Here is a 14,097-nt window from a genome sequence, read left to right on the forward strand (position 1 = left end):
TGTTGTGTTTTATTCTTAATTGTTTACTGTATGTCGTGTTGTTACTTGTGAGCGGAGCACCAAGGCAAATTCCTTGTATGTGTCCTTACTTGGCAAATAAACGTATTCATTCATTTATTCCCATTCCATTCCATTTGATTCCACTCCATGCTTTGAGAGTTGCAGGCAGCATCAGCGAGAGAGGAGAGATGGAGACTACAATTCCCAGAGTGCAGAGCGGGAAGTATGGGCCGCTTCCGGGCAATGGGAAGTGGTGACGTTTCCACCGGCGTGAGGACGCGAGCGCAGGCGTCGTGACGCCATCGCAGGCGCGGTGACGCAGCGGGAGCGGGGGAGGGGAAGGGTCGCCCAGGTGGGTCAGGTGTTGTTGTTGTAGTTCCAGGTGTTGGCTCCAATTACTGAGGCTGACAAAGAGCCAGCCTCCCTCCCTCCCTCCCTCCACCACTCTCCCCCTCCCTCCCTCCCTCCCTCCCTCCCTCCCTCCCTCCCTCCCCACCTCCCTCCCTTCCTTCACTCCCTCCCTTCCCTCCCTTCACTCCCTCCCCCCCCTCCCTCCCTTCCCCCCCCCCCCTCCCCCCCTCCCTCCATCCCCCTCACCTCCCTCCCCCTCCCCTCTCTCCCTCCCTCCCCCCCTCCCTCCCTCCCTCCCTCCCCCTCTCCCTCTCCCTCTCTCCCTCCCCCCCTCCCTCCCTCCCCCCCTCCCTCCCTCCCTCCCCCCCTCCCTCCCTCCCTCCTCCACTCTCTCCCCCCCTCTCCCCGTCCATCCTTCCACCCTCCCCCACCCCCCCCCCCCCCCCCCCAGTTATGTAGAGGTGTTTAACCTCCTGCCTTGGTTTCTGCGGATCTTTTCTCCTCACTTGCTCCGGAAGGATTTTGCCCACCCCCTCAGTTGTTGAGGGATTGTCAACACTCCTGATAGGTCTCCCAAGAGTTCCCGAAAGAGAGAATTAACCTGCCTTGGTTTGCTAATAGCGTGTACTAGTTATGAAGAGTTGTGTTTAGTTATAAGTTTATTGTCACGTGTACAGAGGTACAGTGAAAAGCTTTTGTTGCGGGCTAACCAGTCAGCGGAAAGACAATACATGATTATAATCGAGCCGTCCACAGTGCACTGATGTATGATAAAGGGAGTAACTTTTAGTGCTTCAAGTGTCTCCAATGAGGCCTGGGTTACTGAGGATGTTCTGTAACCCCTGTCTCGGTTTCTGTGGAAGTTTTCTCCTCACTTGCACCAGGCGGGCTTTACCCACCCCATCAGTTGTAGAGGGATTGTCAATACTGCCCTCCCCCTCATACAGACGGCTCCCCACCCCCTACCCTGGGGAAATAGGTGCCCCAACAGAGATTTAACCCCCTTGCCTTGCTTACTATAGGTTTTAATAACTTTAACTCTGTTCTGAAGACATTTTGTACCTCCCTGCTTTTGGATACTGAGCGTGTTCTATTAACCTTGTCCCAGATAATGGTGAGATTCTACCATAGACAAAAGTGCTGGAGAAACTCAGCGGGTGCAGCAGCATCTATGGAGCGAAGGAAATAGGCAACGTTTCGGGCCGAAACCCTTCTTCAGTGAGATTCTACCTCCTGGTTATAAGGTTTAAAAAAAAATCTTATCCCATTTATGCAGAGATGTTGCCTCCCGTCTTGGTTACTAAAGAGTTAATAAGCATGTACTAGTTATGAAGAGATTTGTTTAGTTTAAGTTTATTCTCAGGTGTACCGAGGTACGGTGAAAAGCTTTTATAGCAGTCGGCAGAAAGACAATAAGTGATTACAATTGAGCCGCCCACAGTGTACAGATACATAAATGGAATAATGTGAATAAAGTTTAGTGCAAGATAAAGTACTTTAGTTCCTGAAAAAATAAAGCAAGGAAACAGGTCCTTCAGCCCACCGAGTCCATGCTGACCAATGATCCCCGTACACTAACACTATCCTACACACACTCGGGACAATTTATTATTTTTATTGAAGCCAATTAATCTACAAACCTGTACGTCTTTGGAGTGCGGGAGGAAACTAGAGCACCCGTACAAAACCCACGCAGGTCACGGGGAGAATGTACAAACTCCGTATAGACAGCACCCGTAGTCAGGATTAAACCCGGGTCTCTGGCCGCTGTGAGGCGGCAACTCTACCGCTGCGCCACCGCGCCACACCACCTTTTGTTTAGTTTAGATTAGTTTAGAGGCACAGCCCACCGAGTCCACAGTGACCAGCGATCCCTGCACACTAACACTATCTCACACTTTTTCTCACAGACCTGGGTGTCATGGTACACCAGTCATTGAAAGTAGGAATGCACATGCAGCAGGCAGTGAAGAAAGCAAATGGTATGTTAGCATTCATAGCAAAAGGATTTGAGTATAAGAGCAGGGAGGTTCTACTGCAGTTGTACAGGGTCTTGGTGAGACCACACCTGGAGTATTGCGTACAGTTTTGGTCTCCTAATCAGAGGAAAGACATTCTTGCCATAGAGGGAGTACAGAGAAGGTTCACCAGACTGATTCCTGCGATGTCAGGACTTTTATATGAAGAAAGACTGGATAGACTCGGCTTGTACACGCTAGAATTTAGAAGATTGAGGGGGGATCTTATAGAAATTTACAAAATTCTGAAGGGATTGGACAGGCTAGATGCAGGAAGATTATTCCCGATGTTGGGGAAGTCCAGAACTAGGGGTCACAGTTTAAGGATAAGAGGGAAGTCTTTTAGGACCGAGATGAGAAAATCATTTTTTACACAGAGAGTGGTGAATCTCTGGAATTCTCTGCCACAGAAGGTAGTTGAGGCCAGTTCATTGGCTATATTTAAGAGGGAGTTAGATGTGGCCCTTGTGGCTAAAGGGATCAGGGGGTATGGAGAGAAGGCAGGGATGGGATACTGAGTTGGATGATCAGCCATGATCATATCGAACGGCAGTGCAGGCTCGGAGGGCCGAATGGCCTACTCCTGCACCTATTTTCTATGTTTCTATGTCTATGTTTCTATGGTGAGTCTGTGCAATTCTCTGCCTCAGAGGGTGGTGGAGGCAGGTTCTCTGGATACTTTCAAGAGAGAGTTAGATAGGGCTCTTAAAAATAACGGTCAGGGGATATGGGGAGAAGGCAGGAACAGGGTACTGATTGGGGATGATCAGCCATGATCACATTGAATGGCGGTGCTGGCTCGAAGGGCCAAATGGCCTACTCCTGCACCTTTCTTCTATTGTCTATCCTACACACACTAGGGACAGTTTACAATTATACCGAAGCCAATTGACCTACAAACCCGCACGTCTATCCTACACGCACTAGTAGACAGAATGGGAGGTAGGAAGCAGAAAAGGGAAGCACTCGGGCACAAAAGGAGAAAGAAAAAAAAGGAAATAAACAGAGAATAAGAGGCGGGGAGTTTCTTAAATGTGCATATTTTAATGCTAGGAGCATTGTAAGAAAAGTGGATGAGCTTAGAGTCTGGATAGACACCTGGAAGTATGATGTTGTGGCGATCAGTGAAACATGGTTGCAGGAGGGCTGTGATTGGAAACTAAATATTCCAGGATTCCGTTGCTTCAGGTGTGATAGAATTGGAGGGGCAAGAGGTGGAGGTGTTGCATTACTAGTCAGGGAAGATATTACAGCAGTGCTTTGGCAGGATAGATTGGAGGGCTCATCTAGGGAGGCTATTTGGGTGGAACTGAGAAGTGGGAAAGGGGTAGCAACACTTATAGGGGTGTATTATAGACCGCCAAATGGGGAACGAGAATTGGAAGAGCAAATATGTAAGGAGATAGCAGATATTAGTAGTAAGCACAAAGTAGTGATTGTGGGAGATTTCAACTTTCCACACATAGACTGGGAAACGCATTCGGTAAATGGGCTGGATGGTTTGGAGTTTGTAAAATGTGTGCAGGATAGTTTTTTGCAGCAATACATAGAGGTACCTACTAGAGGAGGGGCAGTGTTGGACCTCCTGTTAGGAAATGAGACGGGACAGGTGGCGGAGGTATGCGTTGGGGAGCACTTCGGGTCCAGTGATCACAATACCATTAGTTTCAATATAATTATGGAGAGGGTCAGAACTGGACCTAGGGTTTGAGATTTTTGATTGGAGAAAGGCTAACTTTGAGGAGATGCGAAAGGATTTAAAAGGAGTGAACTGGGACATTTTGTTTTATGAGAAGGATGTAGAAGAGAAATGGAGGACATTTAAAGGGGAAATTTTAAGAGTACAGAATCTTTATGTTCCTGTTCGGTTGAAAGGAAACAGTAAAAATTGGAAAGAGCCATGGTTTTCAAGGGAAATTGGACATCTTGTTCGGAAAAAGAGGGAGATCTACAATAATTATAGGCAGCATGAAGTAAATGAGGTGCTTGAGGAGTATAAGGAATGTAAAAAGAATCTTAAGAAATAAATTAGAAAAGCTAAAAGAAGATATGAAGTTGCTTTGGCAAGTAAGGTGAAAGTAAATCCAAAGGGTTTCTACAGCTATATTAATAGCAAAAGGATAACGAGATATAAAATTGGTTCATTGGAGAGACAGAGTGGACAGCTATCTGCAGAGCCAAAAGAGATGGGGGAGATATTGAACAATTTATTTTCTTCGGTATTCACCAAGGAGAAGGATATTGAATTATGTGAGGTAAGGGAAACTAGTAGAGTAGCTATGGATACTATGAGGTTCAAAGTAAAAGAAGTACCTGTACTGACACTTTTGAAAAATATAAAAGTGGATAAGTCTCCAGGTCCTGACAGGATATTCCCTAGGACATTGAGGGAAGTTAATGTAGAGATAGCCGGGGCTATGACAGAAATATTTCAAATGTCATTAGAAACGGGAATAGTCCCCGAGGATTGGCGTACTGCGCATGTTGTTCCATTGTTTAAAAAGGGTTCTAAGAGTAAACCTAGCAATTATAGGCCTGTTAGTTTGACTTCAGTGGTGGGCAAATTAATGGAAAAGATACTTAGAGATAATAAATATAAGCATCTGGATAAACAGGGTCTGATTAGGAACAGTCAGCATGGATTTGTGCCTGGAAGGTCATGTTTGACTAATCTTCTTGAATTTTTTGAAGAGGTTACTAGGGAAATTGACGAGGGTAAAGCAGTGGATGTTGTCTATATGGACTTTAGTAAGGCCTTTGACAAGGTTCCTCATGGAAGGTTGGTTAAGAAGGTTCAACTGTTGGGTATAAATGCAGGAGTAGCAAGATGGATTCAACAGTGGCTGAATGGGAGAAGCCAGAGGGTAATGGTGGATGGTTGTTTGTCGGGTTGGAGGCAGGTGACTAGTGGGGTGCCTCAGGGATCGGTGTGGGGTCCTTTGTTGTTTGTCATGTACATCAATGATCTGGATGAAGGTGTGCTAAATTGGATTAGTAAGTATGCAGATGATACCAAGATAGGGGGTGTTGTGGATAATGAAGAGGATTTCCAAAGTCTACAGAGTGATTTAGGCCATTTGGAAGAATGGGCTGAAAGATGGCAGATGGAGTTTAATGCTGATAAATGTGAGGTGCTACACCTTGGCAGGACAAATCAAAATAGGACGTACATGGTAAATGGTAGGGAATTGAAGAATACAGTTGAACAGAGGGATCTGGGAATAACCGTGCATAGTTCCTTGAAGGTGGAATCTCATATAGATAGGGTGGTAAAGAAAGCTTTTGGTATGCTAGCCTTTATAAATCAGAGCATTGAGTATAGAAGCTGGGATGTAATGTTAAAATTGTACAAGGCATTGGTGAGACCAAATCTGGAGTATGGTGTACAATTTTAGTCGCCCAATTATAGGAAGGATGTCAACAAAATAGAGAGAGTACAGAGGAGATTTACTAGAATGTTGCCTGGGTTTCAGCAACTAAGTTACAGAGAAAGGTTGAATAAGTTAGGTCTTTATTCTCTGGAGCGCAGAAGGTTAAGGGGGGACTTGATAGAGGTCTTTAAAATGATGAGAGGGATAGACAGAGTTGATGTGGATCAGCTTTTCCCTTTGAGAATAGGGAAGATTCAAACAAGAGGACATGACTTCAGAATTAAGGGACAGAAGTTTAGGGGTAACATGAGGGGGGTCTTCTTTACTCAGAGAGTGGTAGCGGTGTGGAATGAGCTTACAGTGGAAGTGGTGGAGGCAGGTTCGTTGGTATCATTTAAAAATAAATTGGATAGGCATATGGATGAGAAGGGAATGGAGGGTTATGGTATGAGTGCAGGCAGGTGGGACTAAGGGAAAAAAGTTGTTCGGCACGGACTTGTAGGGCCGAGATGGCCTGTTTCCGTGCTGTAATTGTTATATTATATTATATTATAACATAGTAATCAAAACTTGACCAAATGTCATTCATTCAACTTTTTTTTTTCATTTTGAATTTGTCGTTTGAAATTGTTTGCAGGTATGATCATCTTAAAGAAGATGAACGACTCAGGGTTTGACTTCCAGAACATTCCGCCGGTGTCGTTGCGCTTGTCGGACGAGACCACCACGGCGAGATTGTGCACAGGCCTGACGGAGGGGATTGAGGACGAGTTTAAGAGCCTGGTGGAAGTGTTCCTGGTGGAGGTTTACTGCTGCAAGATTTGTGCCTTCACCAGCAGCCTGAAGGTGAAGATGAACACCCACATGGAAGGTCTTCACAGGCGCAAGGCCGGAGACGGGGGTTCCAAGATGGCGGGGGCGAGTGGAGGCGGCGAGGAAGGGGATGTGTCGTACGTCTCTGAGCTGGAGATGGAGTCCAAGGCGAACATTGAGGAGGACAGCATGGGGGACAACTTGGAGAGGATGTCCTTCCTCCTTCCCATGTACGGGATGCTCCACAACATCAGCCCCGTCTCCTGCGAGCTGGCAGCTCGGGGCGATCGCCTGCACGCCCCCGAGCCGTCGTTCGAGGGAGAGACGGCGGAGGAGGCCGGGGACGAGGCCCAGTCCGAGCACCTCATGTCGCTGGGCCTCTGCCGCATCTCCGGCGGCGGCGGCAGCAGGGTCGAGTCGACCGGTCCGGGGAACGCCGGTGGCGACCATCGCAGGAAGCTCGGGAAGAAGAGACGGAGCGAGGCGGGGACCCGGAGCGGAGGCGGCCGCTACCTCTGCCGCTCGTGTGAGCTGGAGCTGGGGTCCAAGGTCACCTACAACCTCCACATGGACTGCCACGACGAGGCGGGGTCCTTCAGGTGCGTCCACTGCCCCTGGCTGGCCTCGGAGTGGCCGGCGATGCAGAGGCACCTGGACACCCACGGTGCCCAGAGATGGCCGTACCGCTGCCCTACCTGCAGCAAAGTATTCACCAGGCACAGCTCCTGGAAGTCGCACCAACTCACCCACACGCACCAGGTCGCCCCTTACCACTGCCCAAAGTGCCCGGCCTTCTACCCCTCAGAGCTGCTGAGAGATTCACATGCTGCCTGCCATGCTGAGGGAGCTTTCAAGTGCACACAGTGCGACTTCACAGGTGGGTGAAGAATTCAGCTCTGCCTCTCTGCAGAGTTAGCACGGCACGGTGGCGCAGCGGTAGAGTTGCTGCCACACAGGTTGGTTACTTCCTACCACATCCAGAGCGCAGTGCTGAACTACTATCTACCTCTTTGGTGACCCTCAGACCACATCCAGTTTAAATTCTATTTGGAATTGAAATATTGGAATATTTGGAACATATGCTGAGAGAATGGAGCAGCTGGGCTTGTACACTCTGGAGTTTAGAATGATGAGAGGTGATCTCATTGCAACATATAAGATTGTTAAGGGCTTGGACACGCTAGAGGCAGAAAACATGTTCCCGATGTTGGGGGAGTCCAGAACCAGGGGCCACATTTTAAGAATAAGGAGTAAGCCATTTAGAACGGAGACGAGGAAACACTTTTTCTCACAGAGAGTGGTGAGTCTGTGGAATTCTCTGCCTCAGAGGGCGGTGGAGGCAGGTTCTCTGGATGCTTTCAAGAGAGCTAGATAGGGCTCTTAAAAATAGCGGAGTCAGGGGATGTGGGGAGTGGGGGCCTGGAATGCGCTGGCAGGGGTGGTGGAGGCAGATACAACAGTGGCTTTTAAATGCCTGTTGGATAGGCACACGGATGTGCCGGGGGGGGCTCGAGGGATGTGGGTCACGTGCAGGCAGAGGAGATCAGTCTGTCTTGGCATCGGGCTACGCGCAGACATTGTGGGCCGAAGGCCCTATTCCTGTCTGCTGTTCTGCGTTTTGATCACGGTTGAAAGTATGGAAATTCAGAGTGTCTCTGAGGATCCTCCAGTGCATCTACTCGGGGGCTGTAGAAAGGGTCTTGTCCGGCAAAATCTCAATCTGGTTTGGGAACTGCTGTGCCCAGGACAAGAAGGCTCTGCAGAGAGTAGTGTGTTCGGCCGAACGCACTATGGAACTACACTCGCCCCCCCCCCCCCTGCAGGACCTATACACCAGGAGGTGCAGAGCCAGCAAAATAATGGGAGACCCCTACCACATATAAGATTGAAACATATAAAATTGAAAATTGAAACATGTAAGATTGTTAAGGGCTTGGACACGCTAGAGGCAGGAAACATGTTCCCGATGTTGGGGGAGTCCAGAACCAGGGGCCACAGTTTAAGAATAAGGAGTAAGCCATTTAAAACGGAGACGAGGAAACACTTTTTCTCACAGAGAGTGGTGAGTCTGTGGAATTCTCTGCCTCAGAGGGCGGTGGAGGCAGGTTCTCTGGATGCTGTCAAGAGAGAGCTAGAAATTGCTCTGAAAAATAGCGGAGTCAGGGGATATGGGGAGAAGGCAGGAACGGGGTACTGATTGGGGATGATCAGCCATGATCACATTGAATGGCGGTGCTGGCTCGAAGGGCCGAATGGCCTACTCCTGCACTTATTGTCTATTGTCTATTGACTGTTCCAGCTGCTACGGTCAGGCAAACGCCTTCGCTGTCACGCTGTGAAAACAAAGGATGAGACGGAGTTTCTTCCCACAGGCCATTGGGACTGTAAACTCTGATCTTACCAGGGACTAATTTACTGTTGTGTTGTGTTTTTTTTAAATTGCTGTTTTTTTTCCTAATATGTAAATACTGATTCTGTTCTATTCTGATCTGTAGTTTTGGGCAAAATCCGCAGGCATTGCCACTTTCATTTCACTGCACATCTTGTATGTGTATGTGACAAATAAAGTTGACTTGACTTGAAAGATTGTGTTTATCTTTTCACCAGATGAATCATGGAGTGTAGTTGACGCTCATCTCCGCAGCCATGACAGCAGTTTGAAGACACACATGTGCCTGGAGTCTGGTCAGAGCTTCCTCAGAGGGTAAGTCTTGTATGACATACAGTGAGACGTTGACGCCCAACATGTGTTGTCAATGTGTGGGAAGGACTTTATTCCTTGGAGCATAGAAACATAGAAAATAGGCGCAGGAGTAGGCCATTCGGCCCTTCGAACCAGCACCACCATTCAATCTGACCATGGCTGATCATCCAGAATCAGTACCCCGTTCCTGTTTTCTCCCCATATCCCTTGATACCGTTAGCCCCAAGAGCTAAATCTAACTCAGAGAACAGGAGAATGAGGGCTGATCTTTTTTAGTTTAGTTTATTGTCACGTGTACCGAGGTTCAATGAAAAGCTTTTGTTGCGTGCTATCCAGTCAGCGGAAAGACTAATACATGATTACAATCGAGCCGTCCACAGTGTACAGATACAGGATAAAGGGAATAACGTTTAGTGCAAGGTTAAGCCAGTAAGGTTCGATCAAAGATAGTCCGAGGGTCACCAATGAGGTATATAGAGCAGTTCAGCACCGCACTGTGGTTGTGGTACGATGGTTCAGTTGCCTGATAACGGCTAGTAAGAAACTGTCCCTGAATCTGGAGGTGTGTGCGTTTTCACACTTCTGTACCTCTTGCCCAATGGGAGAAGAGGGAGTAGCCAGGGTGCGACTGGTCCTTGATTATGCTGCTGGCCTTGCCGAAGCAGCGTGAGTTGTAGATGGAGTCAATAGAAGGGAGGTTGGTTTGTGTCATGGTCTGGTCTATATCCACAATTCTCTGCAATTTCTTGCGGTCTTGGATGGAGCTGTTCCCAAACCGAGCTGTGATGCATCCCGTTAAAAGGCTTTCTACAGCGCATCTGTAGGGGTTGGTGAGAGTTGTTGGGGACATGTTGAACTTCCTAAGCCTCCTAAGGAAGTCGAGGCGTTGGTGTGCTTTCATGGTCATTGCTTCAGTATGGGTGGTCCAGGAAACGTTGTTGGTGATGTTGACTCCTGGGAATTAGAAGTTTTTGACCATCTCTACTTCAGCACCGAGGTGTATAAAATCATGAGAGGAAGATGATGCACAGAGTATTTTACCAAGAGTAGGGGAATCGAGAACCAAAGGACATAGGTTTAAGGTGAGCGAGGAACGATTTGATAGGAACCTGAGGGGCAACTTTTTCACTCAGACTCTGGTGGGTGTTGACACTCTGTGTTTATCTTTGGTGGTGAATCTGTTGCCACAGAAATCTGTGAAGACCAAGTCAATGGATATTTTTTGGGCAGAGGTAGATAGATTCTTGATTAGTACGGGCGTCAGACGTTATAGAGAAAAGGCAGGAGAATGGGGTTAGGAGGGAGAGATAGATCAGCCATGATTGAATGGCAGAGTAGGCCTGATGGACCGAATGGCCTCATTCTGCTCCTATCACTTAGAAAAATAGAAAATAGGTGCAGGAGCAGGCCATTCAGCCCTACGAGCCAGCACCGCCATTCATTGTGATCATGGCTGATCGTCCCCAATCAATAACCCGTGCCTGCCCTCTCCCCATATCCCTTGATTCCACTAGCCCCTAGAGCTCTATCTAACTCTCCCTTAAATCCACCCAGTGATTTGGCCTCCACTGCCCTCTGTGGCAGGGAATTCCACAAATTCACAACTTTCTGGGTGAAAAAGTTGTTTCTCACCTCAGTCTTAAATGGCCTCCCCTTGGTTCTAAGACTGTGGCCCCTGGTTCTGGACTCGCCCAACATTGGGAACATTTTTCCTGCATCTAGCTTGTCCAGTCCTTTTATAATTTTATATGTTTCTATAAGATTGCCCCCTCATCCTTCTGAACTCCAGTGAATACAAGCCTAGTCTTTTCAATCTTTCCTCATATGACAGCCGCACCATTCAATCTTTTCTCATATGAACATACACTAACAACGGCAGTTCCTTTGAATTACGTTTGATTACATTTTCTGGATTGTTGGATAATATATCATATTTATACCCTAACAGACACAAAATGCTGGAGTAACTCAGTGGGTCAGGCAGCTTCTCTGGAGAAAAAGAATAGGCGACGTTTTGGGTCGGAACCTGTCTTCAGACTTATACCCTGAAATGTTTTTTTGATATTAAGCAGTATTATTAGATTAGATTAGATTAGATTAGATTAGATAGCCTTTATTGTCATTCAGACCGAAGTCTGAACGAAATTGAAGCAGTCATACATACAATACAATACAATAAAAAACAACAATAAACACATATTAACATCCACCACAGTGAGTCCACCCAACATCTCCTCACTGTGATGGAGGCAAAAGTCTTAGGTCTCCAGTCTCTTCCCTCCTCTTCTCCTTCTGCGCTGAGGCGATACCCCCCGGGCGATGTTACAACTGTCCCGCGGCTCAAACACCGCGGCCCGGGGTGGTCGAAGCTGCCGCTCACCAGTCCTGCTGACACAGCCGCTGGCCCGCGGCCGAACTCCGGACTCAGGCCACCGCCGCCAGAACACCGTGCAAGCCACTGGAGCATCGTTCCAGCCCCGAGCCGGATCGCCCTCACGTGAGTGCCGGTTACCGTCTCACCTCGGGCTGGGCCGCCCCGACCGGCACCGCTTCTCCCTCGGGCGGGCCGGCCCGACCGGCACCGCTCCTCCCTCTGCTGGCCGCCCCGACCGGGCGCCGCTCCTCCTCGGCTGGGCCGCCCTGACCGGGCGCCGCTTCCCCTCGGGCTGGGCCGCCCCGACCGGCGCCGCTCCTCCCTCGGGCTGGGGCCCCACCGGGCGCCGCTTCCCCTCGTTGGCCGCCCCGACCGGGAGCCGCCCTCCTCGGCTGGCCGCCCCGACCAGGGCGCCGCTCTCTCCCTCGGGCTGGGCCCCCGACCGGGCCCCTCTCCTCCCTCGGGCTGGGCCCCCCGACCGGGCACCGCTCCTCCCTCGGCTGGGCCGTCCCGACTGGGCCCGCTCCTCCATAGGGCTGGGAACCGCACGTACTCCCCGAGCTCGGCCACTCCGACGGGAGCACCGTTCCTTCCTCGGGCCGGCCGTCCTCACGGTAGCGTCACAGCCCCTCACGGAAGCCCTGTTCCAGCCCCGAGCCGGGCCGTCCTCACGGGAGCGAGCTCAGTGCGAGTCCTGGCGGGCTCTGCCTCCTGAGCCTCGAGGTCGCCAGCTCCGCCATTAGGCCTCAGCGCAGACGGAGGCAGAGAAGGGGAATACGACATAAAAGTCGCATTCCCCCGCAGGGAGAGACAGCAAGCCCCGTTTCAACCCCCCCCCCCCCAAACAGAAACTAAAAACCAAAACTAGACTAACCAAAACGAAAATAAACAACCCAAAAAACACAAAACAAACAGGACTGCCGGAGAGCCGCTGCAGCCAGAGCCGCGCCGCCATAGGACAATATAGTTTAAAGGCACTGTGGTAAATATGAGGGGAATAGTGGAAACGAGAACCAGACGTCATAGGTTTAAATTGAGGGGTGAAAGATTTGATAGGAACCTGAGGGGAAACTTTTACACGCAGAGGGTGGTGGGTGCATGGAACGAGCTAACGGAGGAGTTGTTGATGCTGGGACTATAACATTGAAAAGACATTTGGACAGGTACATGGAAAGGAAAGCGTTAATGTAGGAAGGAACTGCAGATGCTGGTTTGCACCGAAGGTAGACATAAAACGCTGGAGTAACTCAGCGGGACAGGTAGCATCTCTGGAGAGCAGGAATGGGTGACGTTTAGGGTCGAGATCCTTCTTCAGACTGAGAGTCCGGGGAAACTAGAGACATGGAAGGACAAGGTGTGAAAATGACAGATCAAAGCAGGCTAACCGTCACCCTAACGTAGACTGGGCGATCGTTCAACACCTTCGCTCAACCCGCCTGAACCAACCTGATCTCACGATTGCTGGACATTTTAATTCTCCCACACTGACCTTTCTGTCCTCGGTCTCCTCCATTGATCGATTGAGGCTAACCGCAAATCGGAGTAACTGCATCTCATATTTTACTTGGGCAGCTTACAGCCCAGTGGTATGAATATTGATTTCTCTCACTTCAGGTAGCCCGGCATTCCCTCTCTCTCTATCCCTCCCCCACCCAAGTCACACTAGCTTCTCATTTTCACCCGACAAACAGCTGACCATGGCCTGCTTCCTTTATCATCGTAACTTTTTTCCACACCTTTCATTCATTGTTCTTTGTCTCCCCACATCACCGTCTATATCTCTCGTTTCCCTTATCCCTAACCAATCTGAAGAAGGGTCTCGACCTGAAAGGTCACCCATTCCTTCTCTCCAGAGATGCTGCCTGGCCTGATGAGTTATGCCAGCATTTTGTGTCTTATCTTCAAATCAAAGCAGACGATGATGAAGGAAATGTCGACATGGTTCATAGTCAACTGAGGGGAAGGTGACAATGAGGCAAACAATCAGTCAATTTCATCAAGATGAAACTAGTTGGAGAACTAGGGTGTGGGAGGGACGGAGAGAGAGGGAAAACTTATGGTGTGGTGTCATCTGCAGACTTGCTAATCATGCCTTGTACGTTCTTATCCGTGGAGGGGGGGTTTAGTAACTTCGTTGGTGCCCTTTGTGTGGCCCCTCTTTGCATACCTTGGGTATGCAAAACAAAGGATATCATGTTTATGTGATGGGAACAGAATTACGCCATTCGGCCCATCGAGTCTACTCCGCCATTCAATTATGGCTGATCTATCTCTCCCTCCTGAGCCCATTCTCCTGCCTTATCCCCATAACCTCCGACACCCGGACTTATCAAGAATCTATCTATCTCTGCCTTCAGAATATCAGTTGACTTGGCCTCCGCAGCCGTCTGTGGCAATGAATTCCACAGATTCGCCACCCTCTGACTAAAGAAATTCCTCCTCATCTCCTTCTTAAAGGAACGTCCT

General features: G+C 49.1%; 1 protein-coding gene across 2 annotated transcripts in view; it reads left to right on the forward strand.

Annotated features, from left to right (window-relative positions):
- The first annotated feature begins 294 nt into the window (after nt 1–294).
- The window catches only part of LOC116968060 (oocyte zinc finger protein XlCOF6-like), a 34,272-nt gene continuing 20,469 nt past the window's right edge, over nt 295–14,097 (forward strand). For both annotated transcript variants that reach the window (XM_033014689.1, XM_033014697.1), the window contains exons 1-4: nt 295–352; nt 1,460–1,595; nt 6,378–7,430; nt 9,161–9,257. In XM_033014689.1, coding sequence (XP_032870580.1) covers nt 6,380–7,430; nt 9,161–9,257 — 1,148 coding nt within the window. In that variant the 5' untranslated portion in view covers nt 295–352; nt 1,460–1,595; nt 6,378–6,379. The remainder of the gene's footprint in view (nt 353–1,459; nt 1,596–6,377; nt 7,431–9,160; nt 9,258–14,097) is intronic.

Source organism: Amblyraja radiata, chromosome 2 (assembly GCF_010909765.2).
Source record: "Amblyraja radiata isolate CabotCenter1 chromosome 2, sAmbRad1.1.pri, whole genome shotgun sequence".
Taxonomy (NCBI): domain Eukaryota; kingdom Metazoa; phylum Chordata; class Chondrichthyes; order Rajiformes; family Rajidae; genus Amblyraja; species Amblyraja radiata.